Below are 12,003 nucleotides of genomic sequence, written 5' to 3'. Positions count from 1 at the left end.
GTTTTATATGTATGAAAATGTTCCCCATTCGTTTTTAGATTTATGGCATTTGTTTTGAGGGGATTACTAAGGGTTTAGGAAAAGGCTTATAAAAGGAAATGCAATATCGGATAGAAATCTAAGAGCTATTAAGAAGCAATTCTCGGAATTATCAGGACTATGGGGAACATTATAAAATGGAATAAACAAATTTTGATAAATTACCAATTGGGAAGTGATAAAAAGTTAAAAATCCAAAGGGGTGTACTAAACTAAAAAAACCAAAGTAAGCCCCCAAAAAATGCGAAGGAATCATAAAAAGTATTTATGGGGACAATAGTTACAACATTTTTTTGTTAAATTTTCTAATCGAGATTTAAGATGGCACGTCGCAGCTAAATATAGTCTTTCTCGAAAGTATGTTTTTTAAACCAGTGGGTGCACTAACTTAAAAAGTTATTTACATTTTCTAAAACATAATATCTAATCAAAGTATTTTGATTATTTTTTTTAAGTTTAATAATTTTTTTTAATTAGGATACCTTTTGTATTAATTATCAGAAAAAGGTTTTGTTTATTTTTTAAATAAATATTTAAGCTTATAAGATTACTTTCTGAAAATATAATATTTCATGTAGTAACGAAAAAAATTGTTTAAAAAATGATTGATTTTGGCCCTTAAATGCTTGGGTCAAAAGCTTAAATATATGATTGGTAACATTGTTTTAAAGATAACATAACAATAAAACTGATTCCGGAAGTGATTCAATAAATTTAATAAAAACGCTAGATTTAAGCCGAGGTTCGTTTAAGAGAATTTCACTCTATACATACTTTTTTATACCTTGTAAAAAAATTTAATAAAATAATTGATTCTTCAGTTCCCTTGAGTTGGCAATATTCAATAAGCCACAATGCCAAGCAATTACTCTAATGGCACTTGAAGTCCGACGACACCCGGGCCCGTGACCCCAGAGCACAATCAGATAACTCGGTCCCACTTAATAGAACGCCGGTCAATCCAGTTAGTCGTATCCTTTGGCCCTGTCAGTGGCTTGTTGGCCATGTCCCCGAACACTTGGGTAATCGAAATGCCTACACAAAAGGCACGCGCACATCCGTTTCCACGAAGAATATCTCCATACCGAACGCCATCCAGGGATGCCTTCACCAGGGATCCGCCGGCAATGGGACCTTCTCCTCCTTTAAAAAACCATGATCACCCCGTTTTCGAGGACATTCGCACCATAATGTCCGTGCTGAAGGCTAGTGGCTTGATGCCGATATACGAACAGGTTTCCAGCTACGAAGTGGGTCCTCCTACCAAAACCAACGAGTTCTACTCTTTCTTCGTAAGGGGCGTGGTCCACGCCTTGACCATCTTTAATATCTACAGTCTATTCACACCGAATTCGGCACAATTATTTTACTCGTACCGGGAGACGGACAATGTGAACCAGTGGATTGAGCTGCTGCTCTGCATCCTAACCTACACCCTTACCGTGTTTGTATGTGCTCGGAATACAAAAAACATGTTACGGATCATGAACGAAATCCTTGAACTGGATGAGGAGGTTCGTCGGCAGTTTGGAGCCAATTTGAACCAAGACTTTGGGTTCTCGGTGAAGTTTTTGGTGGGCATCGCGGCCTCCCAGGCCTACATTATTGTGCTGAAAATATACGCTGTGCAAGGCGTGATCACATCGACCTCTTATATACTGCTGGCCTTCTATGCCATCCAGAATGGGCTCACAGCCACGTATATAGTATTCGCTTCAGCTTTGCTCAGGATAGTGTACATCCGGTTCCATTTTATTAACCAGCTACTAAATGGATACACATATGGGCCGCAGCAAAAGCGCAAGGGCGGTGGGAGAAGGCGTCAGCGTGACAATATTAATAGTTACCCCAATCCCAATTCCAATCCCGCCATTATGGAACATTTCCCGGAAGACTCACTGTTCATATACCGCATGCACAACAAACTGCTGCGTATCTACAAGGGCATCAACGATTGCTGCAACCTAATTCTAGTTTCGTTCCTGGGCTATTCCTTCTACACGGTCACCACCAACTGCTACAATCTCTTTGTCCAGATCACCGCGAAGGGCATGGTGTCCCCCAACATCCTGCAGTGGTGCCTCGCCTGGCTCTGTCTCCACGTTTCCCTCCTGGCTTTGTTGTCCAGGAGTTGTGGTCTAACCACAAGGGAGGTGGGTAGCTATATCAGAGATAAGTTTATAACTAATCATCATGAGTGTTTTTATTTCAAGGCCAATGCGACATCCCAGATTCTGGCGAGGGTGTATGCTAAGTGCAGGGAGTATAAGAATATGGTGGGTTGCAAAACAAGTCGAATAAAGCTAATTGAATGACCCTCTTGCAGATCGATAAATTCCTTACGAAGAGCATCAAGCAGGAGGTACAATTCACGGCCTACGGATTTTTTGCCATAGATAACTCCACTCTATTCAAGGTATCCCAATCATTACCAGATACAGCTTTAAGCTTTTAATTATCTGCGTTTCAGATTTTTTCAGCCGTTACCACGTACCTAGTCATCTTAATTCAGTTTAAACAGCTTGAAGACTCTAAAGTGGAGGACCCAGTACCAGAACAAACTTAAACATAATAATTACAATATTTGACAAATATGTATTTATATTTTTTTCAAACTTTTCTCTAACTTTATTAGCATTACAAATATTACGACAATTTCACTATTCGCATATACGGGAGTCGAAGAAATCGAAAATTCTGTCTTTGTCAAACTAAAATGATATAGGCTGCCCGATAATACACTTGCCCGATAATACACTCTAAATGCATTACGTTGATTCTTTGATGCGGAATTTAAACATTTAAGAAACCGACGCCATTAAACACGTTAAGTCGTTTACCATTAGGGAAATACAAATAAAAAAGAAAAGGATTATCTATCTTTTGGAACGTAAGGTTATGAAGTCAATCCTTTTTAGTACTTATTACTAAATGGTCCTAACAGTTCAACACTTTAGATTTGCAACGCGTTTCCCCGAACAGGAATGAGCAAATGCGGTCCAAAATAAAGGCCCCGATAATATCCAAAATCAGTACACCGAGCAAAGTTTTGCGGAACTGAAAACAACCTCAATTAAAAAAAACGTACAAAATTGAATTCGGTAATACTTACTTCTGTTGGGAAATTGATTATCTCAAAGAATTCCGTCAGTTCGGGCGCCAGTCCCGTGGACAGAAGAATCACCAATGTCGCAGAAGCTCCGATGGCATACATCAGCATGCGGTTGGAGCGTAAGCTTTCCATGAATGGATGCCCCTGTTGAAATAGGTAAATATATTTCAGTTTTACATTGTGATTGATCCTTTATGGAATTCACCTTATAATTGACCGCAATGGTGGCCACTTGCAATGATAGGCAAATGATATACACAGTGCTGCTCACAATGTTCGGATCATATTTGGTCTTCTCCTCAGCATCCATGTCAATGTACAACTTTACTTTGCCCTCTCTACAAAATAGTATAATTATATTATAATCATTTTATAATTACACAATTATTTTGAATCCAAGAATACCTGGGTGGTGCCAGGATGTTGGCTTGGCTGGTCAAGTAGTAGAGCGTTCCAAAGTGCACTGCGAACTGGCTGAGAATGGTCGAAATCGTGTAGAAATTGAAGATGTTTGGCAGTGGGGCCACCTTGGACAGAGTTTTCAGTGGCTGGATGGAGAGTAAAAAGGAAGGGAAAATATTAGTTACAATCTTTAAATCTGAAAAATAGGAATCTTATAATTATATTATATTCAATTTGATCTTAATATTAATAATAAAATAACTAATTTAATTTTTTTACTTTATGACCTAGAAATATTTAAACGGAAGCGTTTTTTTTCCCTTTGTTGTTTTAAATTTAAGTTCGAGTTTACCCACCTTAGCTCGTGTGATAAAGAGAAAGCATGCAGCAATGAAGATGCCCTGCATGGTGGCCTGGGTATCGCTGAACTTAATGCCATCGATATAGAGCACGGACTGGCAGTAGGCCTGAATGAGAGCATTCAGGGCGAGGATTTTGAACATCTGGAGCGTGGTAACCAGCGTGCAGCGACCCTGCTTGATGATGTGGTTAACTGAAAAGTGGACAATCGAAATTAAAATATATCTTAATAAATAGAAACCATTTTACGCACCGCACGTGATCGAAGAGGACTTGCTGGTAAAAGGCGCCGCAATTGAGGCATCGCCCAACTTGACCATTGTCTGCTCCTCCATGTCGCGTAGTGCATTCTGAAGGCGAGCTTGAGTCTGGTTGATATGCTCCTGGCGCCGCCGCAGTGCCCGCTCCCTTGGCGTCAACTGTTGGTTAGCATTGGCAACTGCCTGAGCCGCTGCCGCAGCTGCATTGGCCGCAGCCGCTGCCTGCTGCTGCTCCTCCTCGGTGCGCTTTCGCTTCACAGGAGCACTGGTCAGCAGTGAGACGCCCACGTTGGCGTGCTTGAGGGCTCCCACATCGTTGGTGCCGTCACCACACATCAAAGTGCAGTAACCCAGATGTTTCAGCTGTGTGATCACGAACTCCTTTTGCTTGGGCGCGAAGCGAGCACAGACCGTTATTAGTGGCAGCAGATGCCGCATGTACTGTTGCTGATTTTGCTGCAGGTGCTGCAATCCCTCGCCGGTGATGCAAAGATCGTGCGTCCCCAGCAACAAAGAGATACCCTTGCTACCTCTCTTAATATCCAGATCGTAGGTTTGATCCCCGTCGATGGACACCCAACTCCAGGAGGTCCTCTCTTCCTGATCCGGCGGGGTCAGGATGAGAAGCTTCTTGCGTGTGAAACGCAGTTCTCGGGCCACATGGCAGGCGGTAAGCGGACTGTCACCCGTGATCATTACCACCTTGTGTGATGATTGAATGAGCTGCTTAATAACCGACTTGGAATCGGGCTTCATGGGACAGGAGATGATCACAAATCCGGCGAATATAAGATCGCATTCCACTTCTTCACGTTTCAATTCCCGAATCTGTTGAGATCCCAAGGTGCCGAACTCCTTAATTCCTAGAGCCAGAACGCGAGCTCCTCGGCGGGCGTACTCCAAATAAACCTAGAAGAAATAAGTAATTAATAATTGCGAACGTGGAAGTATAGTAAAATCAAATCTAAAGATTTATTAATTTAAATGTATCAAAATCGGTTATCATCATATTATCAAGAATATATATTTTCTTTATAAGGACGGAAACTTTTTTTTGACTGGTACACACTATTTAACGCATACATTACTATACCCGTTACAAAGTGTAAACGGAAACTTTTTTTTGACTGGTACACACTATTTAACGCATACATTACTATACCCGTTACAAAGTGTAAATGCTGCTACGTTTTGAAAAAATACAAATAAAATAATTAACTCACCTTCTCGTAGTCCGAGGGTACCTCGCGCAGCATCTTCTGGATGACCTCAGGAGCTCCTTTCACCGCTCCTATGTGCTTCACTTCGTTGGAGTAGGGAACCAGGTAGCCAGCCAACACCGACATCCGCTTCAGCGCCGATGAAAAGTGATAGCGCTGGCAGATCTTCAGGGGCTTGAACTGCGGACGCTTCGGAATGACGCTGTCCATCTTGGTAAGCGTCCAATCCACCGCCGCTAGTGTGGCCTTCTCCAGTGGATCTCCAACTAATCCGTCGTCCAGCAGCGTCAGTGAGTGGCAGCAGGCGAGTACTTGAACAGTATTCCCTGGCGCCTCCTCGATAGGCACACAGGCTCCGTTGGGAGCTAATCCAGCAATACCCTCCACCATTAGATTATCCGTGGTTAGAGTTCCCGTCTTGTCGAAGCAGCAAATTTGTACTTTCCCGGCGAAGGGAATCCTGAAGGGCTCTGTGCAGAACACAAACAACTTGGTTAGCTGGATCAGAGATGTGTTCACGGCTAGCGTCAGCTCGATAGGCAGATCCGGCGGGATAATGGACGTTAGGATGAGCGTGCACTCCAGGAAAAGCTTATAGCGATTGCGCTCCAGATCCTCGCTGCCCTTCACCCAAACATAAGATGCTGCGGCCACGGCAAAGACCATCAAGAAGGCAATAAAAGCGAAGGTCTCCACGTTATTCTCGGTGGCGCGATTTGCGCCGAACAAGATCGTCCGCAGAAGCCTGCCCTGCGATGTGTTGAATCCAGTGCGAATCACATAGCCAATGCAGCCACCATCAGGAGCACGAAGCGATTCTTTTGTGGGAGCAGTATGCTGAACAACTTTAGTGCCGCCAAACAAAACAAATAGCTTTCCATCTCCCTCGGCGTCCATTTCAATGTTCAAATTATCTAGGGACTCCAAAGACTCTTTCATCAGTGGCACAGATTCGCCCGTAAGCATGGATTCATCCACGATGCAGGAGCCCCGAAGGATGACCAGATCGCAGGGCACAATGTTGTCGTTCTGGGAGCGCGTCACCGACACCAAATCCCCGGGCAGCAGCTCATCGGAGCCGATGTGACGCCACTTGTTTTGCCGAAATGCGTAGATCAGGTAAGGCTTATTGCCCATCTTGCGGATCTCGGACATGTTTCGCAATTGCTGCTTGACAATGGTGCACTCGAATGCGACCAGCATGAAGAGCGTGAACAGGGAGTAGTACCAGTAGTCATCCATGCACCACAATCCGACGGAGAACACTTGGAACACAAAGAACGGCGCCGTGGCCCGTTCTATGAAGAGTTCGTGAAACTCAGGCACCACCATTTCCATTTCGTTGTTGCCGTAGGTAAGGGTGGCCCGCTTAATGGCCTCCTCCGTCTCCAATCCTCGCGATGACGAATAGCTGCTCAGCAGTCCATTTACCGGAAACTCGACGGCGCGGAAAGTCTTCCGATCCTCGTTCCAAACGTATTTAGTCTTTTGGAAAACCAAGAAATACTGTGTGGAGCCGTCCTCCAGCTTCGAAGATTTCACGGGCACGATCTTGGAGTTGCCGTTGTTGGCGGTGGGCACCACTTTAGCGAGCACGTTGGCGCCGGGCAACTTCACCCGGCGACAGGTGAGAAAGGCCAACACATGAACGCTCCAGTAGCAGAAGAGCAGGGTGAGGACGTGCAGAAAGGCGATGGCCACCACGGCGATGAATCCCACGTCATTCCAAGTCGTTGAATGGTCTGTGGTTGTCTGGTTTTCGCCGGAAATCTGGTCGGTCTTGGGAGATTCCTCGCCGCCAATCACGTGGATCCACAGGTAAAAGGCGGATAGGTAGAGCGGCACGAAAGGCAGCACCACGCCGGTCAACGGAGTGGGAATGCGCACATGCAGGCTCACATACTGCACCAGGTCGTCCAGCTTGGGAGGCTCCTTTGCTTTACCGGTCATTTCCTTGGCGTAATGGTCCGTGTCTCCTGCTTCGCCTCTCGGAATGTCTGCTCCTGCGGCCTCGGTCATCGGTCTAGGGTGAGTGTGGTCCTGTTACTTTGCGATGGCTGTGTGTAGTTCTGAGAAAATCTAAAGATCTTTTAATAATTTTAATGTCATAGCGGCAAAAGAATTCTGATGAAAAAAAAGCAACGTCACAACGCTTGCCCAACACTGACAGCCGTCAGCTGTTGTTATCGATAGGAACTTTTCTGTGTTGGGCAGGCGGTGCTATCGGATTTAAAATAATATAGGATTTAAAATTAGACAGATGTTACCAAATGAGGTGTAAAATCAGTGCACACTTGTATGATGGCAAACATCAAGTTTTATCTTTATAACAACCTTCTTCATCGAAATTATTGCTTACCTTTATTGAATTTATATGTAGGTTTATTCTACAAAATTATTAATAAATCACGGAGCCCGTAACCAAAGATGATCTCAGGAAAGTTTGCGCTGGATAAAATTGATGGTTTTTATTCAATAAATATTTCTAGGCTCAGCTTTGACTTAAAAAGTTTGGCGCTTATGGTGCAAGACTTGTATGATTTGCTTAATGAATGACGTACATAAATGCGACTGATGGAAGTTAACTTAATTTATTGCTTGAATTAAAAACTATTTTGTCAAAGTACAAATGCGCTTGTTTTTTAATTACTTAAGCTTAGTGATATAAATATTTATTTTCTTTTACCAGTTTATCTGGTCATTAGTTTTTTAGAACAGATACTGCTGTAACTAATTGACATTTTAACTAGCACTCGAAAATGGTTTATACTTCATCTGGTTAGTCTTCTTTCCTATTTATTTGTTAATTGGGGCATAAAATAAAGTAAAAAATATTTTCCTTATCCGTCAATTAAATACAATTACAAGTTTAGTCCTCATTTAATAAAGCAAACACCTGTAGATTTATTTGATGGAATAATAAAGTTTAGAACACTTAGCACAGTCTGAAAACGCACGCACAATTGCTCGTGAAAATATTTATGTGAGTACGCTTGAATAGGCACTTCTGCTCCTCATTCATCCAGGCTCTCCATTGGGGATTGGACATTCGGGTTTGGTCCTCCTGCCGCGGCGTACGCCTTCTCCATGCTGGCCTGCGACTCCCTCTTCGGGGTGGTCCGCTTGTGCTGGCTGGTGAAGCTTACGGTGATCCGCCCACTGCCGCGAACGGAGCTCATGGGCGGGCGCATGAGGGGCGTGGCCAGGCGACTGGCGGCCACCGACGACGGCGCATACTGAAGCGGATCGGGCTTGGTTGCCGCATTGGTCTCCTTGCGGACATCCACCACCAGAGTCTCGCGCACCGAGTTCTCCTGGAACTGCTTGACCCGCTCCCGCATGGCAGTCTCCCGCTTTATCTCCTTCTCGATCTCCGCCCGCCGCTTGTTCTCGTACCGCTCCAGAGCCTTTTCGTCCCGCTTCTTATTCCGCTCTACGATCAGGTCGGCGATCTCTAAGCGCTTCTGCTGGAGTGCCTCTTTGTCCAGCTTCTGGAACATCTCCGGCCAGAAGCCCTTCTCCTTCTTCACAAGAACGATGCGGGCTTCGTTCTTGAAGATGCGGCAGAAGCTGTAACAGATCGGTATTTCGTTACTAAGTGGCTGTTTAATATTCGAGCAAATCAATTTAAAAACAACAATTTTCGATTTGGTTTAGTATATAATTATTGTAGAAATAATTTGAATGAAAAATTAGAATTATGTATGTAGTTAGTTTTAAGATAATCACACACAAAAAAGCAACTAAGCTGCTAGACCGGAATTCGCACGCCAAATAGTTAAATTATTTTGGATACCTTTATTTCACATTAAAAATTTAATGAATTTGTAATTAAAACGTAATATAATATGCATAAGCTGAAAATAAATAACATGATTTTAACATTTTGTAACTCAATTTAGCCATGATAAACGTTAAGATAAGAAAATCCAAAATAACTGTTTGACTGGTAAATTATGAGTTTTTGTAAACACAGATTATTATTTAAATTATAGAACATTTAAATAGTTTAATATGGGAACCATTCGTAATTACATATGTACGTTATTTTTAAAAATTACTGAACATAAAATATCAATTCACCTTGCCATTTCGTCAATCTCCTGGGCTAGATGACGTTCAAAGAAAATGGGCGGATTGTTGAACTTTAAGTACTGCGGCAGGAGCACAACGTCCGGCTTACGGGTCACCAGTCGATTGAGTTCGATAGAGATCTTGATGTCCTCCTCCGTCTGCGAAATCTGCACCATGATGAGTTGCTTGCTTTCCCTGTCCGTTTCCGCTGATGTTGGTGTGGCTCTTCTGCTGTTGGTTCTCGACTGACAACGGGCAGGAACTTATGTTTTGGGACAGGCTGGATCTGGTGACTTTACGACGACAACTACGGCAGGGCCAGCTACCCACCCGACTGTTCACTTGCACCACATACTGGCCGTATTCCCCCTCGATTTAATTTGAATATTAACCGGGGTTCGAACCACCGAAACGAGCCGGCTGCGTTTTCAATCGACCAAACAACGATTGGTTGTTTGGATCCCCCGGTCCGGGACCCAGGACTCGCTCAACTCCCTGCCCACTGACCCACCTGTAACGTTTTTACTTGCATTTGCATTTTTCGGCAGGCAAGACAAGACCCGGTGGCCTAGTCCAGGAGAAGCGTACGGCTCCTGGCTCCCGCTCCTCTGATCGAATTAGTCGTTACTCCTGCACGCGAATCGAACTGCTATTTGCATAGGAATAGTCATCCATCAACAACAGCTCCCAGCGACATTGATTGGCAACGGGTTACTGTTTTTTTACTGCTCTGACGCCTGTACCCACATTACCTTTTATTTGCTTTATTTTATTTTTTTTGGGAACGCTTGCAATACAATGTAAGTGTAATTCCATTTGCTTGAAATAAGTACCTGTCATTCACTTCTAAACTTTATATGTTTGACACCCATAAAGTGCATGTGCCTGCCTATGGCTTTTTATACCCTCATGTTAACCATCCTATAACAAACCATCCTACAAACATGTTTATTAAATATTTCAAGTTTTTTTTTAAACTTAGGACGGGTCTATAAAAATTAATTTATTTTTGAACTAGCCATTCAAAAACAAACTTCACTCTTACTGTTCTTACCTTTAATTATTTACATTTCGATGTGCAATAAACTTATTTAAAAACGTCCAAATTATATTTTAAGTTTAAGGCGTTCTGCAATATTTTCAAACTTCACTGTATGCGATACGTATAATTTTTATACAAAAATATTCTTTTCCCGTTTTTAACCTTGTCAACTTATTGATTTTGTTCAAATAAACTTCCAAAACTAAAGCCATTAGAATGGTTATCTTATAAAAGTTTTCAATAGTAGTTGCATGATCTAATATTAAATTCTTATCTTTTGTTGAATCAGTATAACAACCGAAACATGAACATCTAATCCAAATTACAAACAAGCGTAGAATGCATAACTATGGAAACCACGATTTTTGGAAAGATTTTAACAGCTATATATTCACGGATTATTAACTGTAATTAGCACAATGCATAATGTCAGTCATAAAACTATTAAAAATATATATACAGCTGCTAAGAGCCTAAATACATATTACATTAGGTAACTATGGAGATAATAGCTAAAAAAAAATTGTAAGGCAATCGCATAATGTTCCTGAGCAGTGTGTGTTTATCTATTAATTAATTTCTATAACATTTGCAAAACATTTGTAGTTCCCAAATTGAGTTAAAAATATGTATATTTTGATTATCATTCGATCGAGCTTATTTCACAGCGTTTATTGAACTTTCTGGCAGGACTTTAGCCACTTTTCGAGGTTCCTTGATCGTGGTCTGGGGGCACTGCATCTCGCTCCAGCCAACCGGAACCATGGGAACTCGGGTCTTTCGGGCATCACTGGCATAGGCGATAACAACGCCGAGTTCATTTTCGGCAGTGGTCAGGAGGAAGGATTGATCCAGCTGGTTAATGACCCGGGCCAGGATCACATCGCCAGGCTTGAACGACTTGTAGATGTCCACCCGATCCTTCTCAGTTTCGCGCACATCCTCCTTGCGCAAGAGTCCGCGGTAGCTACTCTCCAGCAGGACATTCCGCACACAGAAAATGGCGCACTTGACAAACTTGGGAGTTGTGACAAGGACGCGTGCTGTGACCACGTCTCCGGTAGCTGGGATGGTCAGATGGAAGCCTGGTTTGTGAACACTCACCACCTGGCACTGAAATTGGTATGTAATAATTATTTTAATTCGTTAGACACCCAGCCAACTCACGTTTTCTCCCGAATCATCAATGTTCACGATTCCCGATTTGGAGGCGTAAATATAGCCATTCTGTTCGTAGGTACCTATGCCCAAAACTATGTTGTCCTCGGTCCTGCAGAGACGTTCTCCCGGCAGGCAGACTATGGTCTCATCTGCAAGGGCACTCATTTCTATGCCGGAAAAAGGTTTTAATTTAGAAAATAACAAAATAACAAACCAGCATCAACAAAAACACATGTGCAATAGAGCTGGGTAAAACTTAAGATAGTATCGATATATCACTATCAAGGATTAACTATCGATAAGAAGAAAAAATACTAATAACAAACATAATCA

The 12,003-nt window shown here is 42.7% G+C and overlaps 4 protein-coding genes across 4 annotated transcripts; 1 reads left to right on the top strand and 3 right to left on the bottom strand.

Moving 5' to 3' along the window:
• Positions 1-1,014: 1,014 nt before the first annotated feature.
• On the top strand, positions 1,015-2,615 carry LOC108044174 (gustatory and pheromone receptor 32a). Its single transcript, XM_017123071.2, has 4 exons — positions 1,015-2,192; positions 2,253-2,315; positions 2,366-2,455; positions 2,510-2,615. The coding sequence occupies exons 1-4, from the start codon at positions 1,044-1,046 to the stop codon at positions 2,603-2,605; spliced, it is 1,398 nt and encodes a 465-aa protein (XP_016978560.2). The 5' UTR covers positions 1,015-1,043; the 3' UTR covers positions 2,606-2,615.
• LOC108044173 (endoplasmic reticulum transmembrane helix translocase) lies at positions 2,615-7,564 on the bottom strand. Its single transcript, XM_017123070.2, has 7 exons — positions 5,397-7,564; positions 4,167-5,082; positions 3,910-4,106; positions 3,557-3,699; positions 3,357-3,489; positions 3,152-3,295; positions 2,615-3,096 (listed from the first exon to the last, which is right to left on the bottom strand). Exons 1-7 carry the CDS (start codon positions 7,410-7,412, stop codon positions 2,977-2,979), a joined length of 3,669 nt encoding a protein of 1,222 aa, XP_016978559.2. The 5' UTR covers positions 7,413-7,564; the 3' UTR covers positions 2,615-2,976.
• Positions 7,565-8,261: 697 nt separating this feature from the next.
• On the bottom strand, positions 8,262-9,904 carry LOC108044163 (dynein axonemal assembly factor 4). The gene is made up of 2 exons (XM_017123058.2): positions 9,477-9,904; positions 8,262-8,963 (listed from the first exon to the last, which is right to left on the bottom strand). The coding sequence occupies exons 1-2, from the start codon at positions 9,641-9,643 to the stop codon at positions 8,408-8,410; spliced, it is 723 nt and encodes a 240-aa protein (XP_016978547.1). The 5' UTR covers positions 9,644-9,904; the 3' UTR covers positions 8,262-8,407.
• A 1,219-nt stretch (positions 9,905-11,123) lies between these two features.
• LOC108044161 (exosome complex component CSL4) lies at positions 11,124-11,914 on the bottom strand. The gene is made up of 2 exons (XM_017123056.2): positions 11,677-11,914; positions 11,124-11,622 (listed from the first exon to the last, which is right to left on the bottom strand). Exons 1-2 carry the CDS (start codon positions 11,833-11,835, stop codon positions 11,167-11,169), a joined length of 615 nt encoding a protein of 204 aa, XP_016978545.1. The 5' UTR covers positions 11,836-11,914; the 3' UTR covers positions 11,124-11,166.
• Between the last annotated feature and the right edge of the window lie 89 nt (positions 11,915-12,003).

This window comes from Drosophila rhopaloa, unplaced genomic scaffold (genome assembly GCF_018152115.1).
Source record: "Drosophila rhopaloa isolate 14029-0021.01 unplaced genomic scaffold, ASM1815211v1 contig_2, whole genome shotgun sequence".
In the NCBI taxonomy this organism is placed as follows: Eukaryota; Metazoa; Arthropoda; class Insecta; order Diptera; family Drosophilidae; genus Drosophila; species Drosophila rhopaloa.
The sequence above is the reverse complement of the archived record's forward strand: the minus strand, read 5'-3'. Positions and strand labels throughout refer to the sequence as shown.